Here is a 21,584-nt window from a genome sequence, read left to right on the forward strand (position 1 = left end):
TTTATATTTAACAATTCTTGTTCAATTATGGACTAACTAGATTTAAAAGATTTGTCTCACAAATTACACTTGAAATTTTTTTAGATTTTGGATCTAACTAAACAAGGCCTAATATGGCGTCGGTATTTACATATATGGATATGGGCAAGATCTGCCAAATTGGACAAGTGACTTGGGCTGCTGCCCCTTGCGAGAGAGACAAGTAAATGTAATTGCTCTGACTGTGCTCGAGGGAAACACGAACAATGAAGCTAGGCAGTAGTATCTTGGACTGTATATGCACGGCGCCGTGCAGTGCTTGCTACACGAGCTGTACTATAATGTACTCGTAAATATATAGGCCTTGTTTAGTTCCCTCGACAAAAAGTTTTTGATATCGTACTTTTATTTGTATTTAGTAATTATTGTCTAACTATAGATTAATTAAAGTTTAAAAAATTGGTTTCGATCATAAATTATAGACAAACTGTGCAGTTAGCTAATTTTTTATTATATTTGATGCTACATGTATGTGTGGCTATATTTTGTGATGCTGAATCTTGAAAAGTTTTTAGATTCTGAATGTAATAGTGTCCAGTCATCTAAAATCATACTTCGATTTGACCCCGGCGTGCAGCACGGGACTGACGCACTGTAGACCATACGGTCATTACAAGAGGTGAGATTAACTGCAGCATGCTAAAAAAAAATAACTGCAGCGTCACAGGTCAAATCACGTCACCAGCAGTCCAGCACCACAGGAGAACCACTGCTGATGCGAAAAAAAAAAAAAGATGGAGCGAGTGCTTAAAAACACAAGTTTTTCATCCTATATCCACCTAACGTACTGTAGTCGCGGTTTTCCCTCGTATAAATTTGCGTTAGGACATTCTTGTTCAGTGTTGGTATTTGTTGAACCTTCAATGTTGATATTTTAGATAACTAAGGTTATGGTTATTAGTCAGGACATAGAAGTCACTTTTAACTTCTCTCATCACGCTCATAAGTTATGGAAAGTATCGCAGATTTGTTGTGAGAGAAAAACATTGTTTAGATTCTACCGAACGGAGCTATTGTTTTAACAATGCAGTATCGAACCAATTGCTACAATTGAAAGAGTATCCTTTAGCAAAGACAAGATTGAGTAGTTAGTATCCATTAGCAAATACCACAATCGAAGAATTACATTTTCCGCGCTGAAGGAATACGCTCCAAACAGTTTTATGGATCATGCGAAGGAGACAACAGGGCAGAGCAGTTCTAAAACTAGGGATTGCAACGAGATGTGGTATTTTCAATGAATTGTCAGAAGATACAACAGCCTATAAACATCAAAGAAGAGAGTTACAGGGTGATCTACCTACACTCCTCTGGGCTGCCGCAGAAACTTCATCTGTGATGCATAGCTAGCTCACGGCACTTTCATCTTTTTAATCTAGTGTTGTGAGAGGCCATGTCAGACCATTGTTAAGGGTTAGAGTCAGCTGGACAGAAGCAAAGATGGTGATGCTTCACTTCGATGAATGAGAAGTCAGATCCATTGCATTTTGAACATTAAACAGCTGAATCCGTCGTTTCCACTACTAATCTGGAGACTACTTGGCATAGCTGCTCCTCGTCGAAGGGTTTAGATACATATCCATCCATACCCGATTTTATACACTCTTCATAAGTTGCCTGGATAACATCGGCTGTCATTGCCAGAACAGGCAAACGGTACTCAACAAATGTCGAGGCTTCAGTCAAAGACAACTTGTTCTTCCTTTCCTCATTAGCTTTCATCTCCATTTGCCTTATTTGTCTGGTTGCCTCAAACCTACAAAAAGTAATAATTGAGAACTGATGATCAGTCGGAAGATTTTGACTTCAACTAGAAAACAAAGCTCAAACGGCAGGATGGAAATAGCAAATGAGTTTTATTTAATTCATACCCATCCATCTCTGGCATCTGAACATCCATAAAACATGCATGAAAGGAATGTGGGGGTTGAAGTAGACTGATAGCATCCTTGCCACTTTCAACACAGCTAACATTAGCACCGTACTTCTTTAGTGCAGCTGCAGCAACTCTGAGATTGACTTTATTATCATCTACGACCAATATGTTCTTCCCAACCAGCAAGCTACGAAGAAACGATGGCCGATTTTGATTTTCTTTTCTTTTGGGCATCTCTACTTTGAGCAGTTGTTGAATAGATGAAGCAATTGTGCTTGCCCTTATAGGCTTACACATCACAATATCAAATATAGATCCATAATTGTCCTTGTCAGCTTCAGAGGTGACCAAAAGAACTACCTTAGGCGCATCAGACAACAGACCATTCTTGTGCTCGCGTAGATGGTTCAATAATTGAACATCTGTTTCAGGCCTCCAGAAGTCACTCTCAATAAAAAGCATGGTTGCCTTTTCCCTACAAGAAAATAAATATGATGATTCCAAAGGTCATACAAACAAGTATAAAGTGCAGATTATGGCGCTTTAAGAATGTTTTATGCTATTCTCGAAAACAATTTTCGAATAACAGCCCAGCTAGAGATTTTAGGGTCCTATATACTTCTTCAATAAAGCTCTTATTCAGGACGGGATGATTATGTAGACGGTATATCTATGATATCTAGTAAAATATCATATATCAGAGTAGCCTGCCTTTCCCACCAGCTTAGGGGTTTTGTTGAGGCCGCGTCAGTGCATGCAGCTCTACATGGTAGCAAGGCCAGGTCTTGAGTTTGAATCTTTAGCAACACAATTTAATAAAAGAAATGTGCCCTACTCCCATTCCACATCTAAGGCTTGAGGTTGAGAGAGCCTCCACATATCTCCAGCATTTAGGCCTTCAAGTTTAGATCCAAAAACTTTTTTGGATTTGACTACTGTAGCACTTCCGTTTGTATTTGGCAATTATCGTCCAATCATAGACTAGCTAGGCTCAAAAGATTTATCTCACAAATTACAGACAAATTGTGCAATTAGTTATTTTTTAATCTATATTTAATGCTCCATGCATGTGCCGCAAGATTCGATGTGATGGAGAATCTTGAAAAGTTTTTGAATTTTGGGTCTTAAAAAAATAACTTAAGAACACTCACCTAGAAACGGTCGCTCCATTTTGTCCAGGGAAAGCTTTTACTACTGTACTCATATTGTTCACAACTTGAACAATTATTCCCAACCTCTTGAGGTGATATTTTGTAACAGCACTACGTACAGGTCTCCCATCTATCAAGATGGCCTTCATTCCCTTAAAAGCAGTTGGTAGTGCCTCTGACAAGCTCCTACTTGAATCAACTGAAATATCTTTGTATGAGCGCTTCAGCGTGGCTGAGAATGTGAATGTGCTTCCAACAAAAGGACGGCTGGTGAAACTTATCTGCCCACCCATAAGTTCAGCTAGACACTTGCTGATACTTAGACCAATGCCAGTACCACCATAATTCCTTGAAGTTGAACTATCAGCCTGCATAAAAGGTGTAAACACACGATCCTGTGCTTGCAATGGTATCCCAACACCTGTGTCCTCAATACTTATCGCTAGTGTGACATGGTCTGAATCACTTAGATTAGAATTTTCGCCCTCAAGATCATCCAAAAGTGACTCCTTATTAGAGAGGAGCAGCTTAAAATATTGCCAACTATTCCGTCTGTCTGCCGCTTCAAACCCACTCAAAGTATTGAAGGCGCCATTAGTTGTTGACTCAACTTTACCATCTTTCCCATTCATGGTTCCATGTAGGACCTGATTAGCTTCCATATTTGAGTTCTCAGCCAAACAGACCCGCACAAATACATGACCTCTTTCCGTGAACTGGAACAGACAATAGATATATCAGTGCATTTTCTGAATGTATTTGATGACAGACATGTAAGAATTTAACCAACATCATTCGAAGTTGTAGTGTGCAGATGCCAAAATTGGCTGCTTACTTTGACTGCATTCCCGACCAAATTTGTCAGTATCTGTCGAAACCTCCAAGGATCTCCAAGAACAACCTTCGGAACATCGTCACATACAAATACTGCAAGCTGCAGCATGAAGGAAAAAGATCAGGAAAAGCATTTGCCACAAAGAAGTATAGGGACACAGACTGGTTCAGGCAGAATTGCATTATTTGTCAATTGCTCAGCCAAAAACTAGGACTAAAAGCAATCGATATCCATTCAAAGTGATGGCACAGGCAACATTATTTCCTACTTTAAGCATTAACAGTAAGATACCTCAATGCACTTCTCTCGTGACTTTGAAGAAAACAAGGAAATAACATCATCCATGAGAGAACGCAGGTCAAAAGGCACCGCTTCAAGCTCTAACTTTCCAGCTTCAATCTTTGCTCGATCAAGCACATCATTTATCAGTGTTATCAATGCTCTGCCACACATTTGAGCAGTTTGAGCATAATCCTTCTGTGTCATAGTTAAATCTGTTCCTAAAAGCATATCCAGCATTCCTACACCAGAAGTAAGAAATATTTGATTGCCAAGTCCAAGAAACTGAAGATTAAGTAGGATCAAAACAAATGCATAAGTACCAAGGACGCCATTCATAGGTGTTCTGATCTCATGTGAGACAGTTGCCAGGAACTGCAAGAGAGAGAGACAAACATAGATAAGCCAATATGATGAATAAGCTAGAATGCCTAGCAAAAGAGAGTGTTAAGTACAGGTCAAACCTGAGACTTTGCAACATCAGCAGCTTCTGCCTGAGTTTTTAGCTCTTCCATCTTTCTACAATCTTCTGTAACTTTGTCATATCTAGAATATGCAGCGGCAATGCTATACCCCAGAAGCATCCATATGACAAATAAGCCTAAAGGATTGGTTATGGTAGACCACGGTATAGGAGGCTTTTGTCTATACCTGCAGGTTGACAACATTAGTGGAAAACAAAAGCAGCAAACAAAGTTAAGATTTACCGATAAGGACTACCAACCTGCACCTCATTTCATGCCTCCTAAATGGATCTCCAAAATCCAACATGCTAACATGCAAAGGCACTTGTTCATCCAAAATTGAAGGTCCATACAAAGCCATAGGCTCTGAAGCATTTGTGACATCATAGACATTAACCACAATATCCTGATTGCCAGCAAGTTTGCTTAGCAAATTTTCCACAAGTGACTCCACATCGAATCCTCCACCAAGATATCTGTTAGTAGGGAACTTGATTAGATTTGACCACACTATTCAACGGATGCATAATTATGTACAAAACATAGCAAATTATTCTCTTTAAAATTAGATAAGCATAGTATATAATTTTGATTAAATTAGATTATATAACCTGCATAATCTTATATATCACTAAATGTGTCTGTCATCAATACACTATGCCTTTTATTAAAAAGAAACACATTGTTCCTATTATCACCTGTTACTAGACATGTCAAGGTCATCATAGTCAACATAAATTTAGTGTTCATCAGTGAACCACAAATGAGGTATGTTACACAATGACAAGATATTACATGGACAAATAATCCTGCGCGTAATTTTATTCATACCCACATTTTACTGAAGAATGGATGTCACACACAAGTCTGAGAGGCGATAATACTAGAAACATTTGGTTCAATTTTTTTTTAAAAAAAACGAAGGACATGAGTTAGAACATCTCACCCAATAGTTGCTTCCACACGTTGCTCAACTGATGCATCAGCAGGGAGATCAGGGCGGTACACAGCAAAAGTGAGAACTACTCCCAAGTGGTTTGATCCAAGCAAACGGAATGGGTTTGTTAACACAGCTTTGCCAGTAGTCCTGGCCCGCAAAATGTTTTCTTGGTCCTCCTATATTGGAAATAAATAGATTGCTTTCACTAAACAGACATCAAAGGGTCATATAAACACACCAATGAATATATAAAGAACAAACAAATAGAAGTAACCGTACCTCCCCAGACATCATGTCAATGCGTGCAAGGTAGGAAACTGTATCCTGAGAGAAAATCACTGGGGCGTATTCATCCCGGGGAGGTGCAGGCTCCCGCTGCATCGTATTCATAATCCATCCCTGCTGGCTTTCAAACATTTCCCTCTCATGATGGAAGACACGCTGTGCGTATGCCACCCCATTCAGCAGGGGTCGCTCAAATGATGTCCTTGCCGTGTATGTTGCAAAAGTGTCCTGTAGTAGACATTGTTTATTAAGCCAAAATAAAAACACTGAGAAGCAATATGCTATAAATAGCAAGAATCAGCAGAAGACATTTAGTTGATTTACCAAAGTAATTATACATTAATAATGATACAATGAATCAGACTGGTCATTGTATCATTACTTTTGTATGGAAAAAATGAGCATGTCTTCAAATACCATGGGCCCAGGGCGCCTAAACTATTGGTAAATCAACAAAAAGGGAAAGAGAAACGAACTGTAAATGCAGGAAAGGACGCCTTTGAGGATCAATAATCTAAAGCAAAAGAAAAGAGAAAGGCAGAGAGCAGCTTGCAACATAATTAATCTCTGCGACAGTGACCTTTCTCAGAATAAACTAAGGAACCAAAAGAAGAGCACCCCCCCCCCCCCAATGGTTGTCAAAGTAACCCCCCAGATGGTTTTGCAACGAACACACTAACAACTCTATGAACAAACAAAGTGTGGCCACCAACCCAATAGTTCAGTTCAGCGACGTCTCTAAAAAAATCTCCGCCTAACCGCCGCAGGAATGGACAATTTTCTTTCCACAAGACGATGAACAGCACCTGTCCCAGCCAACCACAGCAATCATGTCCTGCTAAACGACTAGTGCCGCAACGACTGTAAGCGTCAACAAACCACAAACGCATCTTTTTCCCCCCTTTTTCTGTTTGGTCCTTGAGAGAGAGAGAGAGAGAGAGAGAGAGAGAGAGAGAGAGAGAACCCGGAGAACAATATGTAGGATCTCGGGGTGTCCTCCATTGCTAAACCAACTGCAAATTGATGGCGCGGCATTGCAATCTACAAGAGCAATGGCGGAGAAGACGGGTTACGCACCGGGTCGATGGCTGGAGGGGACTTCTCGTAGTTGAAGGTGGCGATGAGAATGGCGATCGCGTGGACGTGGTTGACGGTGACTCCAAACTGCTCCTGCAGCATCCTGGCCCTCTCCTCGCACATGCTGACGAGGCGCTCCTCGGCGCGGTCCATGCTCTGCCGGCGCTGGGTCCAGTGCATCACCGCGGCGCCGGCCACCGCGATTAGCACCCACGCGGCCGCTGCCAGCCCCCTCCACCTCCTGTTCGTCCTCGCCCCGGAGTACTTGCCCGCCATCCCTGCCTCTGCCTCTCCCTCTGCCTCTGCGCCCCCAAATCTACAGCCTCCGCTCCTCCTCCTCTTCCTCCTCCTTCCCCCGCCCAATGCTCACCATATGCTCGCCGCCTACCCAAAAGTTGAAGGGGCTCCGGGACCCCTATCACTAGCAGCAGCAGCCGCAGCAAGCGGGAGAGTGGGAGACTAGAAGGAAGCCTGGACGCCTGGAGAGGGAAGAGCGGGCGGGCAGGGCGAGGCGTGGTGCGGGAGCTTCTCAAAAGAGGCGAAGCTTTCGCGAGTCCCCAGCGGCGACAGCTGCCTTAAAATAATTACGCCTACGACTAGCTGCTCGCGGGCATTAACTAATCCCGGCCACGGTACCCGAGCACTCCGCCCAGCTTTCCCTTTATTGCCTCCACTCCGCGGCCGCAACACGTCGATCCACTTCCCACACCTCCGCCAGCGGCCGCCCGACGGTGAGGAATCCGCGCCTTTTTGGCAGCAGATATTCCAGACAGGCGGGCGTGGCGCGCCAAGCAATTAAAACTCGCCTCCCGTAACAGTGGAGCGGTACTAGCCGCTAATCAAGGCTAATCACCGGCTAGTCGGGGCCTAGGCTAAGCAAGCGCGGGGGGGCGGGCTCATGCGCCGGCGGCGGTGGGCGGCGAGCGTGGGCGCGTGGCCGTGGCCGGAGGGGGTGAGAGGAGAGAAGGGGGACGGACGACGGAGGAAGCAAGCGTTTAAAGCCATGTGCGCGCCGCGCGGTGAATTGCCGCATCTGCCCCCGCACGATGGCTGTTTGTTGTTTTTCTGTTGCCGTGGACCGCCAGACCGGCAGCAAGCAGGTGCGGAAGGGACGCGTCAGAGGGGTAGTCCGGGGAATAGAGACGGTGAGGCACGTACGAGTACGAGTACGAGTAGTGCGGCCACTGGGGCGGCGAGCGGCGCGCTGCTTCCGTCCTCCGTGGACCCGGCGCATGGGCCCGCCGCTGCGTCCTGCCAGCGCAGAGTCCATGTCAGCCGTTGAGGAGAAAACCTTCGGTCAAAGCCGTCTCTGTTCTCAGACCTGGCCCACCAGCAGTACGGGTACGAGTACGACAGCGGTAGTGTAGCAGCCACAGTTTCAAAAGGTACTGTAGCATCCAGCCATCGTCATCTATGAGCAAGGATCCAGATGACAGTCTGATGGCATCCCACGCGCAGAGATTCTGTGGTGTACTACTGTAATGAACTAAACAAGGCCTTAGGACTTGTTTAGTTCGCAAAAATTTTCAAGATTCCTCGTCACATCGAATCTTTGGTCGCATGCATGGAGTATTAAATAAAGATAAAAATAAAAACTAATTACACAGTTTATCTGAAATTTGTGAGATGAATCTTTTGAGCCTAGTTACTTCGTGATTGGACAATGTTTGTCAAATAAAAACGAAAGTGCTACAGTAGCCAAAAAGCCAAAATTTTGCGAACTAAACAAGGCCTAATGATGGTAAAAAGACTCTTCTAAAGGAACTGTTAGGAGGAATTAGTTCAATTCCGACATGGAGAAATCCTCACATGAATTGCGAGTAGCCGTGGCGCAGGGCCTTGTTTAGTTTCGAAAAATTTTGGGAAACGGACACTGTAGCACTTTCGTTTGTATTTGACAAATATTATCCAATCATGGACTAATTAGATTCAAAAGATTCGTCTCGTTAATTTCGACCAAACGGTGCAATTAGTTTTTATTTTCGTCTATATTTAATACTCCATGCATGCGTCTAAAGATTCGATGTGACGGGGAATGTGAAAAATTTTACAAAATTTTCTGGGAAGTAAACAAGTCCCAGGTGCAGACAGCAGCGCCTCCCAACCAGAAAAAAATAACGCGGCAGCAACAATAGCAGCACGCTCCGGTTACCAGCGCCAACCGGATTGGAGCAAACGGAGCGGTAGCAATTGCATTGCATAGAGCCCAGTACTCCCCGAAACGGACACGAAAACGATTGTGGATTTCACGCAGCTGCTGGTACGTACAGTACGTACGTACTCATCGGTCCTCCTCCTCCGTGCTCGGCACAGGCGCAGATCGAGTTTATGTTTCTGTACTCGCCTCGCCTCTGGCTGGATGGCAAGTATACGCAATAACTGTTAACTGGTGCTGCTACCCCTAACCCTAACCACGCGCTGCGCGCATCATTGCATGCCACCACTAGTACTAGCACTGTGCACTGTGCTTCAGTAATCGGAACGTACGCCACGTCCCAAATGGAGCAGATCCTGCTCCTCCTACAGGAACAGGAGTCAACCGTGTGTGCTGCATGCTTTCAACACACCGGATGACGCGAGCGTTTCACATTCGTAGTCCACGGCCACACAGCCTCGCGGGGATGTAAGCGCGTGTTTGGATTAGAGGATTTTCACACGAATTTCAAAGAAATTCCATTACTTTGTTTTGCTGACATCATACACCGTTTAGAATGGAGGAAAGCAGCCAACCATTCCAGACGAAAGGAATTGCTTGCTTCACAAAACATAGAAAAAAATAACATCCACTCCGAACCGTGGTCTTGCGGAAGCCCGAGGCGATTGATGAGAAAAGATGTATTCTATCAGCTGCAGCTCATGGCCAATCGATTTCCCTTCGCTCTGGATCTAGGGAATAGCTAACAGATGAGAGAGAACGATGCAGTTGAACGATGTCACATGAAGCTTCTCGGACCAGTTGTTTGGTGGGTCAAATGTGTCAGTAGCATACACATGCAATTTTGTTTTAAGCCTATACACTCATGAGACCCACGTTAATCTAGTTTTCCTATGTTTAGAATTCCTATGTTCCAAACACATTTTTGGCAAGTTTTCCTTTGTTTTTCATTCCTCTGTTTTGCTACTACACATCTATCATATTTCTATGTTTTTTTCCTTTCCTCTATTTTATATTCCTATGTTTCAAACAGGCCCTTAAGGCCGGATAAAAAAACTCGAAAACTCGTTAGTTGGCTCGGTTCGGTTTGTGGTTGGCTTGGCTTGTTAGGATAATAAGCCAAGCCGAACTAACTAAGATTTCAGCTCGTTCATTATAAGTTATAACAAGTCAACTCGAGCAGTTCACGAGCTTAACAAGCTATAGTATTAGAAAAAAATCATTATAACTTACATTAGTTTTGTATTACTTCACGTCTTACACTTTATAAATGGTTGATATGTTAGCTCATATGAACATTTTGTTGGACTTAAAACAACTGGATATATTATTATTGTATTATTACTATTTTTAATCTTTAGATAAATATAAATATTATATTATATATATTTTTTATACCTGACTCGTGAACTTAACGAGTCAGCTCGAGCTTTTAACGAGTCGAGCCGAGCTAACTTTCTGGCTCGTTAAGATAACGAGCCGAGCCGAGCTAGCTCATTATTCTAACGAGCCAAAACGAGTCGAGCCGAGCCGAGTCGAGTTGGCTCGTTATCCTGCCTTACGGGCATGGCATAGACCTACCCTTGATTTATTTGCTCGGCGACGAAAGAATATAATTCTTGTTTTTTGAGAAGATAAACAATTTAAATTTTAATTAAATTTATATAAAATTTATTAATATTTATAATAAAAAATATGTACCGTTACATTAGTTATAGAATATTTTTTTATAATAAATTTTATTTGGAGACAAAAATGCTAATATTATTTATTATCATCTTAGTTAAACTTTAGTTACTTTGACTAGCACAGATCTCATAATTGTGTATTTTTTCCTATAAGAAGAGAGTACTCATAGCAACTTCCCAACACTCACAATGTAAAATTTACTCCTATTTTATCCTGATTTCTCGTCCCACCGTAAGTGAAATGTCTTTTCAACTTTGGCCTTGTTTAGTTCCAAAAATTTTGCAGAATAGGAATAATACCACTTTCGTTTGTATTTGACAAATATTATTCAATCATGTACTAACTAGACTTAAAAGATTTGTCTCGTCAATTCCGACTAAACTGTGCAGTTAGTTTTTATTTTTGTCTATATTTAATACTTCATGCATCCGTCTAAAGATTTGATGTGACGGGAAATCTGAAAAATTTTGCAAATTTTTTTTGAAACTAAACAAGGCCTTTATTTTAGAGGTTGCTTGGTTAGCTAAACGTCTTTGCCTCACCAGGCCTTGCGTTGGCATGAGCCACGAGATGCTCACTCGGCTGGGCGGGCAAAATCAGCTCTTTCACAGAGGCGAGCTTATTGTTGTCAGCACAATCCTCGACGCAATCGGGCAAGAAAACCAAACACACCTCCATGCTAGCTATCCTATCTCGGTAAAGTCAAATAGTGTTCAACAAAGAAACCAAGTGACCCCATAGATGCAATCTCCGCTCACTTCAACCCAATTTTTTACAATTTGGCCTTTTTTTTAAAAAAATTTCACAATTGGACCCCTAGAAAACTTAAATGCAGAAATAGACCCAGGGGGTCGGCGCCATGAATCATGGCGTCGAGGTACCACGTCTCGACGCCATGGATCATGGCGTCGAGGTCCCTGGCTGCCTTCTGACGTGGCAGGGAGCTCGGCGCCACAGATCACGGCGCCGAGCTCGGCGCCACAGATCACGGCGCCAAGCTCCCTACTACAAACCAGCCGACGCCCTTCGCTACCTGTGGACGCAGTTCATATTTTCATCTCCCCTCTCGGCTCTTTCTCTCCAAAAACCGAGCACGAATTTGCATTCAATATTTGGACCATCAAAAGTTTGATTTGTTCCATAGATCTTGAAGAGCCAGGTATACTCTTTCACATATTAGTTTTTGACTCATTGATTTGACCTATATTACACGTATGTTGTAGACTTAGATAAACCATTTATAGTTTTTTGAATGGATGATTAATATTTTTCTTATGCAATCGTAGAATGCCACGTCGTGGAAAAAGTAGCAAACCAAGGTAACCTTTCGACATGTTTCGATAAATTTCATTCGTTATTATTTATCATTTGGTAAATTGTAGTTTTCGGTTCAATCGTTATTTGCTATGATTTCTTAGAATTGAATTATTTGAACTGTAGCTATGGCCGGACGACCAGGAGTCCGTACATCCACAAGCCGCTTCCTAGCGGTGTTCCAGTACCTATGTGCTTTTGTGGTGATCCTTGCAAGGTAGAAATTTCGGAAGACGAAGAAACCTATCGGCAGAGGTATTGGATGTGTTCGAATTTTGCCTGGGAGCCTACGCCAAAACAACGCCGCAGTAACTTTATTGTAAGTTATTTTTTCTATTGTGCACTTATTAATTTGTGTCCTATGAAGCATGATTTAATTTTTTGAACAAATATATTTGTTGCAGACCCCTCCACCATTGTGTGATTTTGAGCAGTGGATCGACACTGAGATTAAGGAGTCCGACAAGCGGCTTCTACAAGGCCTAAAGGAGTGGGATGCAGAGCGTGCAGAGATATTAGAGAAGAGACATAGAGAGGAGGCTCAAAAGAGGGAGCACAAGGAAGAGGAGGAAAGAAGACGTGTTGCTGCGGCTCGGGAGGAGAGGGAAAAGAAGCTTGAGCGTGTGCGCCGAGCGAAGGCAGCGATGGATGAGAATCCAGATGCCCAGAGGAAGGGAAAGTGGCCTCGTTGCACTCAGTAGTTACATTACCTTCTTGTTCTTTGTTTGGTTCATGGACAATATTGTTTTGTGTTGGACTTTTCAATTTGTTGTTATGTAATTCACTTTAGCAATTTTAATTTGGTTTCATTATTAGTAGACAATATTTTTATTTGAGTATTGCATAGGCAATGAAATGAGGATAATTAGTTGAAATAGAAGTTAACGAACTAGTATATTGCATAACTAGTAGCACACATCACATTGAATGGCATGTCAAAACATGCACCAAACAAGGGTGCAGAGGTCCGAGACTAAACCTAACATGCCTTAGGTAATTCAAGCAATTAACAAGCACATGGAATGGCATGTGAGAACATATACCACACAAAGGTACATAGTTCTTTCGACTAACCCTAACATACCTTAGGTGATTAAACCAAACAACAAACATATGGATGTGGCCTGTGAATTAGTTCAGTTCTACCTAGTAGTGTGGCCACATAGCAAACTGTGTTGCCCCTTCTCCATAGTATCATCCCGTTGTTGGTGGTGGTGGTGGGGGTGGTGGTGAAGGAGGGCCCTTGTTCTTGTGATTAGGGCATGTGCAGTATGGATCATTGCATATTGTGTTTTGGGAGCCAGTAGCATTGCTGTTGTCGTCCTCTTCGTCGTCCTTGTAACCACAGCTAACTTCCGTTTCTAAATCAAAGATACGGTCCTGCAGGTAGTAGATGTACTCTGCATGGGGATGAATAGGTCTAGGATCGACCCATCTGGTGAAGCCACAGTTCTCTTTTGACAAGGATGACTGCAATAAGTATGTAGCTTTAGCACAAGAGAGTATCTTATTGAAGGTTGAATTAGTAATATGACTTACCCATGCTCGTGGACATTTGAAGAAACGACGCCCTCCATCTATCCCCTCTGTGTACATCTGCACCAAACAATCCTCACCATGCATACATTTTGGCCACTCTTCTTTTCGGTCATCATATGCCTTCAGTGGTGCCTCTTTAGTAAAATCATGTTTGCTCTCAAGGGGAAACCTATCATAAATTGCTTCCTCAAAGTCTTTAGGACCAAGAGGACCCTCCCAAAGAAAGGGATTACCCTTCATCGCCGCCTTTCCCTTTCCCTTCCCTCTAGACGACCCTCCAGACATTTTTACTTGAACTGAACAATCTCAAGTGAGTAGCAACGCTCTCACCACTGCGTATATATATAGGAACCCAATAGTTGGTAGTCGTTGTAGTATATAATAAATACACCTGAAAAGCCTAGATTCGATTACTGAAAAGCCTAGTTGAAAACTGAAAAGTCTATTTGGATTGTCATCTGAAAAGCCTAGATTCGATTACTGAAAAGGCTAGTTGAAAACTGAAAAGTCTATTTGGATTGTCATCTGAAAAGGCTAGATTCGTTCACTGTTTCGGATGTGATGATTCAATGAAAAGCCATATTGGTTCACTGTTTCTGAAAAGCCTACACTGCGAAAACCAATAGGAATGGACCACAGAATATGTGCACTACATTGAATAATTCATGGAAAAAATTTGCAAGAGTTTCCCCTGTTTTTGGTACATCCACAGTTATAAATAGACATCACAGTACAATACAAACATTGATTCATCCAAATATCACAACACAAGCACATACGCCATCAGGAATGATAGTTCAGATAGTCCACAGAGACCATACAGTCTCATATAGTACAAATAGTCCACAAAGTTCACAGTGTCGATACATGCAAAATAACAGAAGTTATGCCATCAATTCTAAGCTGCTACCATGGTGTTAGCACAGAAGTCATCCTCACTGCCTCCTAGTCTTACTCTTACCCTTGTGGCCAAGAGCATCGGTGCCTGGAGTGTACCTACAAGGCGAACGACGTCGCCTTCTTGCAACCTGCGTAGGCTGAGTAGAAGGAGCATCAGGAAGCTGAGATAACCCAAACTCGTCATAGTCACGCTCCTCGGCCACCCCCTCTTCGTCCTCATCATCATCGCTTTGAAAAGTGTCCATAGTTGGCCAAGACGAGCTCTGTCCTCCAGATCCTATAAACATTGTTCAAATTATGTGTGCACTTAATTCATTATCTCATACCATGAAAATTGCTCAGTTCAAATAAACAACAAATTTAATAAAATTATACCTCCCAAAGAAGATGTACCATGCACAACAGGTGTGTTGCATTGTCGTTCCTGTGGCACATGCACATTCATCGCAGCACTAGTACCGCAACCGCACCGAGCTGCAGCACGCCTAAGCCTACGTGCTAGTCTCTATTATGCAAAGATTAAAATTCATATTGTTAGATATATGATAAATGAGGGTCGTAATACTTGTTCTTAGATAAATTCGATGTCAAGTACTTACTCCAAGAAAGTTGTTTAGTGTGTGCTCGTCCACACCTGTTCTTGGAAACCGTTCGATGTCAAGTACAGATTGTTTTATTGCGTTGCCCTATAAGATAAGACATGTAATAGTTTATATAGGTGCAATTTATAAAGTGGAAAGGACAACAATCGTACAATTATATAGTGGAAAGGACATGTACCACTCGGTCCAAGACAGGTGCTGCCTCGATAAGTGTCCCTTGTCGTGCTGCTAGGTCATAGGAAGTGTCCTCATCCTCAGATGATTCAAGGTACGCATAATCTGCTTGGGTCCACTGAATTTTCAACCTTGTTCGTGTAACACCTAGCTACCAAGTAAGGTATGCACGAAAATTGTAGTTGGTATGTGGTTGCTCATTTTCGTAGAGGTTGTCATGAAACTGGTCCCACACCTCTATGTACTGACGATGCAACGTTTGAAACTCAACTGTCTTCTTTTTGCTTCTGACGATCAATCCTAAAATTAAATATTAAAGATGAAAATAATAACACAGATTTAACAACATTGATTCTAAAACTCAGTACGAGGTTAAAAATATTGAACTAGCAACATGAATATAGGTGGTATGAAATAAATTTCAGCAAGTAAGGTTGTAGTAGCACACTTCAAATACGATGGAAATGACTAAGGATATAAATTTCAGCAAGCATGGATCTGCAATAGCACATTTATAAATTTCAGCAAGCATGGATAGGCACTAAGCATGTAAATTTCAGCAACATTTATATAAATTTCAGCAAGCATGTAAAAAGTACCAACATGCATATAGAGGGTAATAAATTTCAGCAAGGATTTATATTGGACCAAGTAGCAAATAAATTTCAGCAATCATGTAATTTTCAGCAACATTTAAGGTATTGAACTTTGAATAAATATTGAACTTTGAATAAATTGCAGTCAACATATCTATCAAATGCATGGAATAAATTACCAAAATGACTTACTTGTGCAGCTCCACGGAAGTATCAAATGGAGGGACAGGCCATTGCTGGCACAAGCCAAATTGGCGGGCTACTCGATTTGGAAGGTGCCACTCAACAGCATAGAAGCAAATCAGAGGGCAGATCATCAAGTACAAGTCTTCATCCTCGCTACATATGCTGCTTACTCCAAGATGCAGCGCATCATTCGCCGTGTACGGCTCCCAATTCACCTGCAAACATAAGACATGTATATGGCAAGTTAGACAAACTATCGAGCATACAATAAACAAGAACTACTGCATTTTACTCACCATGGAGGGCCTAAACGTGTCGAGCTCATTGGCATACTGTACGTACGCACGTGAAGTCCTGCTGAAGGCGACTTTCGCCTGGTCCCAAAGATGGGCAAACGTCGGACGGTGACGAGGGTTGCCCACTGCAAACCATTCCCGAGGAGCGTCAACTATGGGCCGTCCAACTGGAAGACGAGCCCACATCCAAAGCTGCAGTAGGTAAACACAACCACCAACGAAAGAACTACTTGCGGTCCGACGACACGCCTCACAAAGGCTACGGTATAGGTAAGCCAGCACTCCCGAAGCCCAGCTGTAAGTACCTGTAACCGTTGCAATCAATTTAATCAATGCATACGTAAACATAAGTAACCAAATTAATAATAACTGTGTAAGGGAAAAGTACCTGTGGTGTCCCAGTCAGTGAGGCACGGGAGGTACATCCACGATGCAGTGTCCCCTGTCGCGTCAGGGAAAAGAACACACCCAAATAGGTGCAAGATCCAAGCTCTACAGTAGTAGGCAACTGTCTCCTGGTCCGCATGTGCCGGACAATTACCAAAGCTCTGCCTAAGCCAAGCAATTGGTACCCCAGTGGTGCGCTGCGTCGGTGCCTCCGGAGGAAGTGGTCTTCCAAGGAAGGCCTCAACTCTGGCCCTCCAACCATCGGGCCTGCAGTGTCCGATAACTGGACGACCTCTAACACTCAAACCCAGGATCTTCTGAGTGTCCTGGAGTGTAATAGTCATCTCTCCACAAGGTAGGTGGAAACTATGAGTTTTTGGCCTCCACCTACAATTTAAAGAACATTGTTGTTAGGGTTTTCAGAAAGATAGATAAAGTTTGTTCAAAAAAACATACGATTACTATAGATGAATGGTGCACCTGTCAACCAAAGCTGTGATCGCCGCGGGGTTAATTGGAGGCAACCCACGACGAACCTGATACGATATGACATCCAGGCCAGCCCTCTGCAGCAGAGGTGTGTACCTGTCGTCATACCGCATCTCCTCGAACTTGTCATGCGTTCGAGGTCAAAGCGGGGGTAGTTCCTGCAACCATACAATCAAGTTATTTAATGCATAAGTACACAAATTAATAATAAATGAAAAGCAAAGATCAAAGTAAGTACCGCCCCCTCGGCAGTGAGTCGTCCTCGGTGCTTCACCTCGTAGTATGGATCCAGGAGGTGGAACTGCTCCATCCTATAAACAAATTTGATCCATTAGTTAGTAATTAAGCAGAAAAACATAATACATTACAATGTCATTATATTAAACAAAGGAGCACTAGAACATGTATGTCTGCCAAAAAGTAAGTTGCATATGAAAGTATTTAACAACTAAAGTACATAGAATATTAAGTGCACCTGACTTAGCGGCCAATGGCAAGTACGCGAGTTGTGTCCAAGTCTACCACATTTGCCACATTGATTTTGCTCGGGGTCAGTAACAAACGGGGTTGCTCTCCCTCGCCTCGTTCTACCTGAAATCTGGTCCATGACCATCTTATGCCTCGTACGCTTTCTGGTTCCACGTTTGTTCCAGCGAGCACCTGGATCTGCAATGTACCTTGGGCCAATGTATTTTGGCCACTGCCCCTCATCTAGGAAAGGCTCAAAACAGGGCGACCAAGTTAGCACAAGGCTATCAACACTCAACTCTCATGGTATCTTGGTCTCGTAGTCAAAGTTGCGATGCCTAGCTGCTGCAATATAGTGAGAACAAGGAGAGTGGTACTGTCTTGGTCTCCCACATCCACATGAAAAATCAGTAAGGACAACAATATAACTCCTTGATGGTCGGATCTCAGCATCTGACGTTGTACCACCCCTTTCAGTGACCTGGTACTTGCCAGTGGCATGGTCAAAACACTCTATGTCATGTGTCCTAGCCCTTTCCTTTGCCTTGTCAAGGTGCTTCTTAGCTCTAGGTGCCCATTTCATATTATTACTCTGTAATTGCAATGCTTGAGCATGTCTATCGTTGAACCAGGCCACTAGCCTATAAAAGGTAAAAGATACAATGGCATTGACTGGCATGGCACGTATACCCTTGAGCACACTATTAAATGACTCTGCCATGTTGCTAGTCTGAAACTCGTACCTCCATCCACCATTATCATGGGCTCTTGTCCATTTCTCAGGTTCCCTCATCAAACCTAGCAGCCACTGCCTACCTTCTGTATTTGTTGCGGTTTTTAACTGCTCCAACTTCTCCTCAAAAAACGGCACCTCAAGCATTCGAGCAACCTCCTCGAATAGAGGAAAGTTGTCCTTCGTACCATCTTTCCGAAGTAAATTCTCTGCAAGGTGTCTATTACACCAACGATGGTGCAAAGGTGCATAACCAGGAATCTGCTCCTGTACGGCACTGAGTATGCCCTGGTGCCTATCAGATATGACACCAACCTCCCTATGTGGGCCAATGACATGTATCCGAACAAGGCGCATGAACCAACCCCAGCTATCTTTGTTCTCTCTCTCCACCAAAGCAAAAGCCAAAGGAACCAATGCGTTGTCAGCGTCACAGGAAATGGCTACCAAAAGAGTGCCCATGTACTTGCCAAGCAGAAAAGTACCATCAATTGATAACACTGGACGGCAGTGCCTAAAGGCCTGGACACACTGTGGAAAACACCAGAATGCACGAAAGAATATCTGCCTCCCATTCCTCCATTCATTAGGCTTCGGAATGTACTCGTAATGCATGCCTGGATTAGCTGCTTTCATTGCATTGAACATTGCTGGCAGCTGCTCGTACCCCTCCTCCCAGTCCCCATATATCATCTTCCAGGCCCTTTGCTTTGCCCTCCATGCTTTGTCATACTTTATGTCATATTTAAATATCTTCTGAGTCATGTCCATAATGGTTCTGACCTTCAAGTTGGGCTGACCCTTTAAAGTTGTGCATAACGTACTAGCAATAAGTGTAGAGGTCAACTGTCGATGCTTCTGTTGAAGGTCAGTCTGGGCACAAGTGTGTGGACCTACAATTTTTGTGATCTTAAACTTCCCGGTGGCCTTTTGTTTACGAGCACAGACCCTCCAGTTGCAATCTGACATCTCACACACAACCGTGTAGCGGCGCTCAACATGGGAGTGCATCACCTTGAAGGGTCTTTTACGTATTACAGAATATTGTTGTAACCACCTTCTTAAGTTGGGCAAATCATTAAAGATCATGCCCTTCTGAATTTGCACACTGTCACCAGGCTCAGGAGCCTCTAGCAGCTCATCATCTCTTCCCTCTGCATAAGCATTTTGAGAATGACTGAGGTCACTAAACTCGTGAACTAGTGGATCACGATCAGGACAAAAACGTGTGATAAGCTCCATTTCTTGTTCACTTAAAGGTGCAACTGGCCGGTCATCATCGGAATCAACAGCTCTAGCTGTGCCATTGGGCTCCTCATCATCCTCAATATTAACATCCAAACTATTAGATGCTATAAAAGCTGCGTCAACATTAAATGTTGGAGGCACAGGATGACAACAATCATTACTTAGATTGTCACCTACAACAAAACCACAAATATGGATACAATTGAGACAACTAAATCGAACGAAGAAATGCTAACAAAATGAATAATGCAACTACCCCACTTACATGGAATTGTCTGGGTCATAGGGGTATGTACGCAGCCAACCTCATTGGGACCGGATTGAGCATCAGGAACGACAACCACATCTTCCACACCCACGTCCTGAATGGGTATCAGAGAAGCTGAGGGTGCCGGATTGTCCACTAGAGGGTCAATGGGTGGTTACCAATTAAGAGGAGAATCCACTAGAGGGCCTGGCTCCTTGGACAAGTTGCGCACAACCAAATCCAAACATTTAAACTCACTCTTCATGACAGTTTTGACATATTTGTCCCATTGAACCTCGGATACAATTGGGACCAACTGCCTAAAAATTGTCCCTGACCCGCCATGGTGAATGACCCCCTCAACTAAGATTTCTTCTTCATTCGAATTACATTTAAGCTCATCACGAGCACTACCCATCAATTCAGAAAACAAGGGCCGCTCATCAAACATCAAAGGGACCGTTTCCATTCCAACAAAATCAACATTGCCAAACTGATCTTTCTCCACACTTCCTCCATGATATAAGGTTACTAAATTGTCCATCTAATTGATATACAAAACAACCATGTTACTAGGCATATAACTAATACAAATAAAACACATAAATATCTATCTAAGAAAATACGTATGTACCTAACTATATAACTAAAATTACAAACTAGATTTATCTAACTAAATTACATAACTAAATGCTAGAAATATTAAATAAAGTACTCTAAATTAAATAAACAACTCTAAATTACATAACAATTTTCATATAAATAATACCAATATAGAAAATTGCTACATGAATTATTTCAAAAATTATACAACTTAGAAAACTAACTACATTATCTAAACAATTATCGTATTAGAGAAAGAAAAAAAATACCTGAAGCCGCCGGGAGGGCCGGGGCACCGGCGGTGGCGGCCGGTGGCAGCGGCCTCGCCGCCCGGGGCGCGCGGGGCGGGGGCAGCGGCGGGCCAAGCGGGGCCGGGCAAGCGGCGTGGCGCGCGGTGGCGGCCGCGGCAGCGGCGCGTTGCGCGGCGCGCGGTGGCGGGGCGCGCGGCGCGCGGGGCGGGGGCAGCGGCGGGCCGCGCGGTGCGCGGTGGACGGAGCGGCGGGGCGTGCGGTGGCCGGGGGCGCGGGGCGCGGGCGCTGCGTGAGCAGGGGAGGAGCCAGCTGGGCCAGCTTTTACCCTACCTCGGCGCCATGATCTGTGGCGCCGAGCTTTTTTTTCAATGCCACGTCAGAATCTATGTTGGCCGCATCCAGGACCTCGGCGCCGTGATCCATGGCGTCGAGACGTGATACCTCGGCGCCATGATTCATGGCGCCGACCCCCTGGGTCCATTTCTGCATTTAAGTTTTTCAGGGGTCCAATTGTGAAATTTTTTAAAAAAAAAGGCCAAATTAGTAAAAAATTGGGTCACTTCAACTAGATGACCTACTCCTACTAAGGAAAAACATCCTCACTAATCGACAATTGAGTACCATGGAGGTACACACCCCTAATCCTTTTGTGCGTACAAACCTAAAGTACCTTCCTCCTTTAGTCGAGCGGAGTATACTTCTTAGCTCCTATAAATTGTTCTGTTTTTTTCTAAACACATATGTTTTAAAAAAATAAATAG

The 21,584-nt window shown here is 43.3% G+C and overlaps 1 protein-coding gene and 2 long non-coding RNA genes across 4 annotated transcripts; 1 reads left to right on the plus strand and 2 right to left on the minus strand.

Moving 5' to 3' along the window:
- Positions 1,090 to 7,924, minus strand: LOC8075742 (probable histidine kinase 6). 2 transcript variants are annotated; one of them, XM_002454271.2, is made up of 11 exons: positions 6,947 to 7,924; positions 5,864 to 6,097; positions 5,591 to 5,760; positions 4,905 to 5,120; positions 4,645 to 4,831; positions 4,504 to 4,555; positions 4,193 to 4,422; positions 3,902 to 4,000; positions 3,067 to 3,782; positions 1,911 to 2,390; positions 1,120 to 1,795 (listed from the first exon to the last, which is right to left on the minus strand). In XM_002454271.2, exons 1-11 carry the CDS (start codon positions 7,220 to 7,222, stop codon positions 1,534 to 1,536), a joined length of 2,922 nt encoding a protein of 973 aa, XP_002454316.1. In that variant the 5' UTR covers positions 7,223 to 7,924; the 3' UTR covers positions 1,120 to 1,533. The 2 variants fall into 2 exon arrangements, with proteins under 2 accessions (XP_021315321.1, XP_002454316.1); XM_021459646.1 differs by having other exon boundaries at positions 1,090 to 1,795; positions 4,193 to 4,555.
- LOC110435143 lies at positions 12,343 to 12,987 on the plus strand. Its single transcript, XR_002452824.1, has 2 exons — positions 12,343 to 12,423; positions 12,509 to 12,987. It is a non-coding gene; the product is annotated as an uncharacterized LOC110435143 (long non-coding RNA).
- LOC110434500 lies at positions 14,798 to 15,213 on the minus strand. The gene is made up of 3 exons (XR_002452004.1): positions 15,143 to 15,213; positions 14,919 to 15,048; positions 14,798 to 14,820 (listed from the first exon to the last, which is right to left on the minus strand). It is a non-coding gene; the product is annotated as an uncharacterized LOC110434500 (long non-coding RNA).

This window comes from Sorghum bicolor, chromosome 4, assembly GCF_000003195.3.
Source record: "Sorghum bicolor cultivar BTx623 chromosome 4, Sorghum_bicolor_NCBIv3, whole genome shotgun sequence".
In the NCBI taxonomy this organism is placed as follows: domain Eukaryota; kingdom Viridiplantae; phylum Streptophyta; class Magnoliopsida; order Poales; family Poaceae; genus Sorghum; species Sorghum bicolor.

Coding starts and splice junctions, on each gene's coding strand:
- LOC8075742 (XM_021459646.1), bottom strand. CDS start 7,222: ATGGCGGGCAAGTACTCCGGGGCGAGGACGAACAGGAGGTGGAGGGGG. Junction 5,761..5,863: donor TTGACATGATGTCTGGGGAG/GTACGGTTACTT, acceptor TTTCCAATATAG/GAGGACCAAGAAAACATTTT. Junction 5,121..5,590: donor CGTGTGGAAGCAACTATTGG/GTGAGATGTTCT, acceptor CCCTACTAACAG/ATATCTTGGTGGAGGATTCG.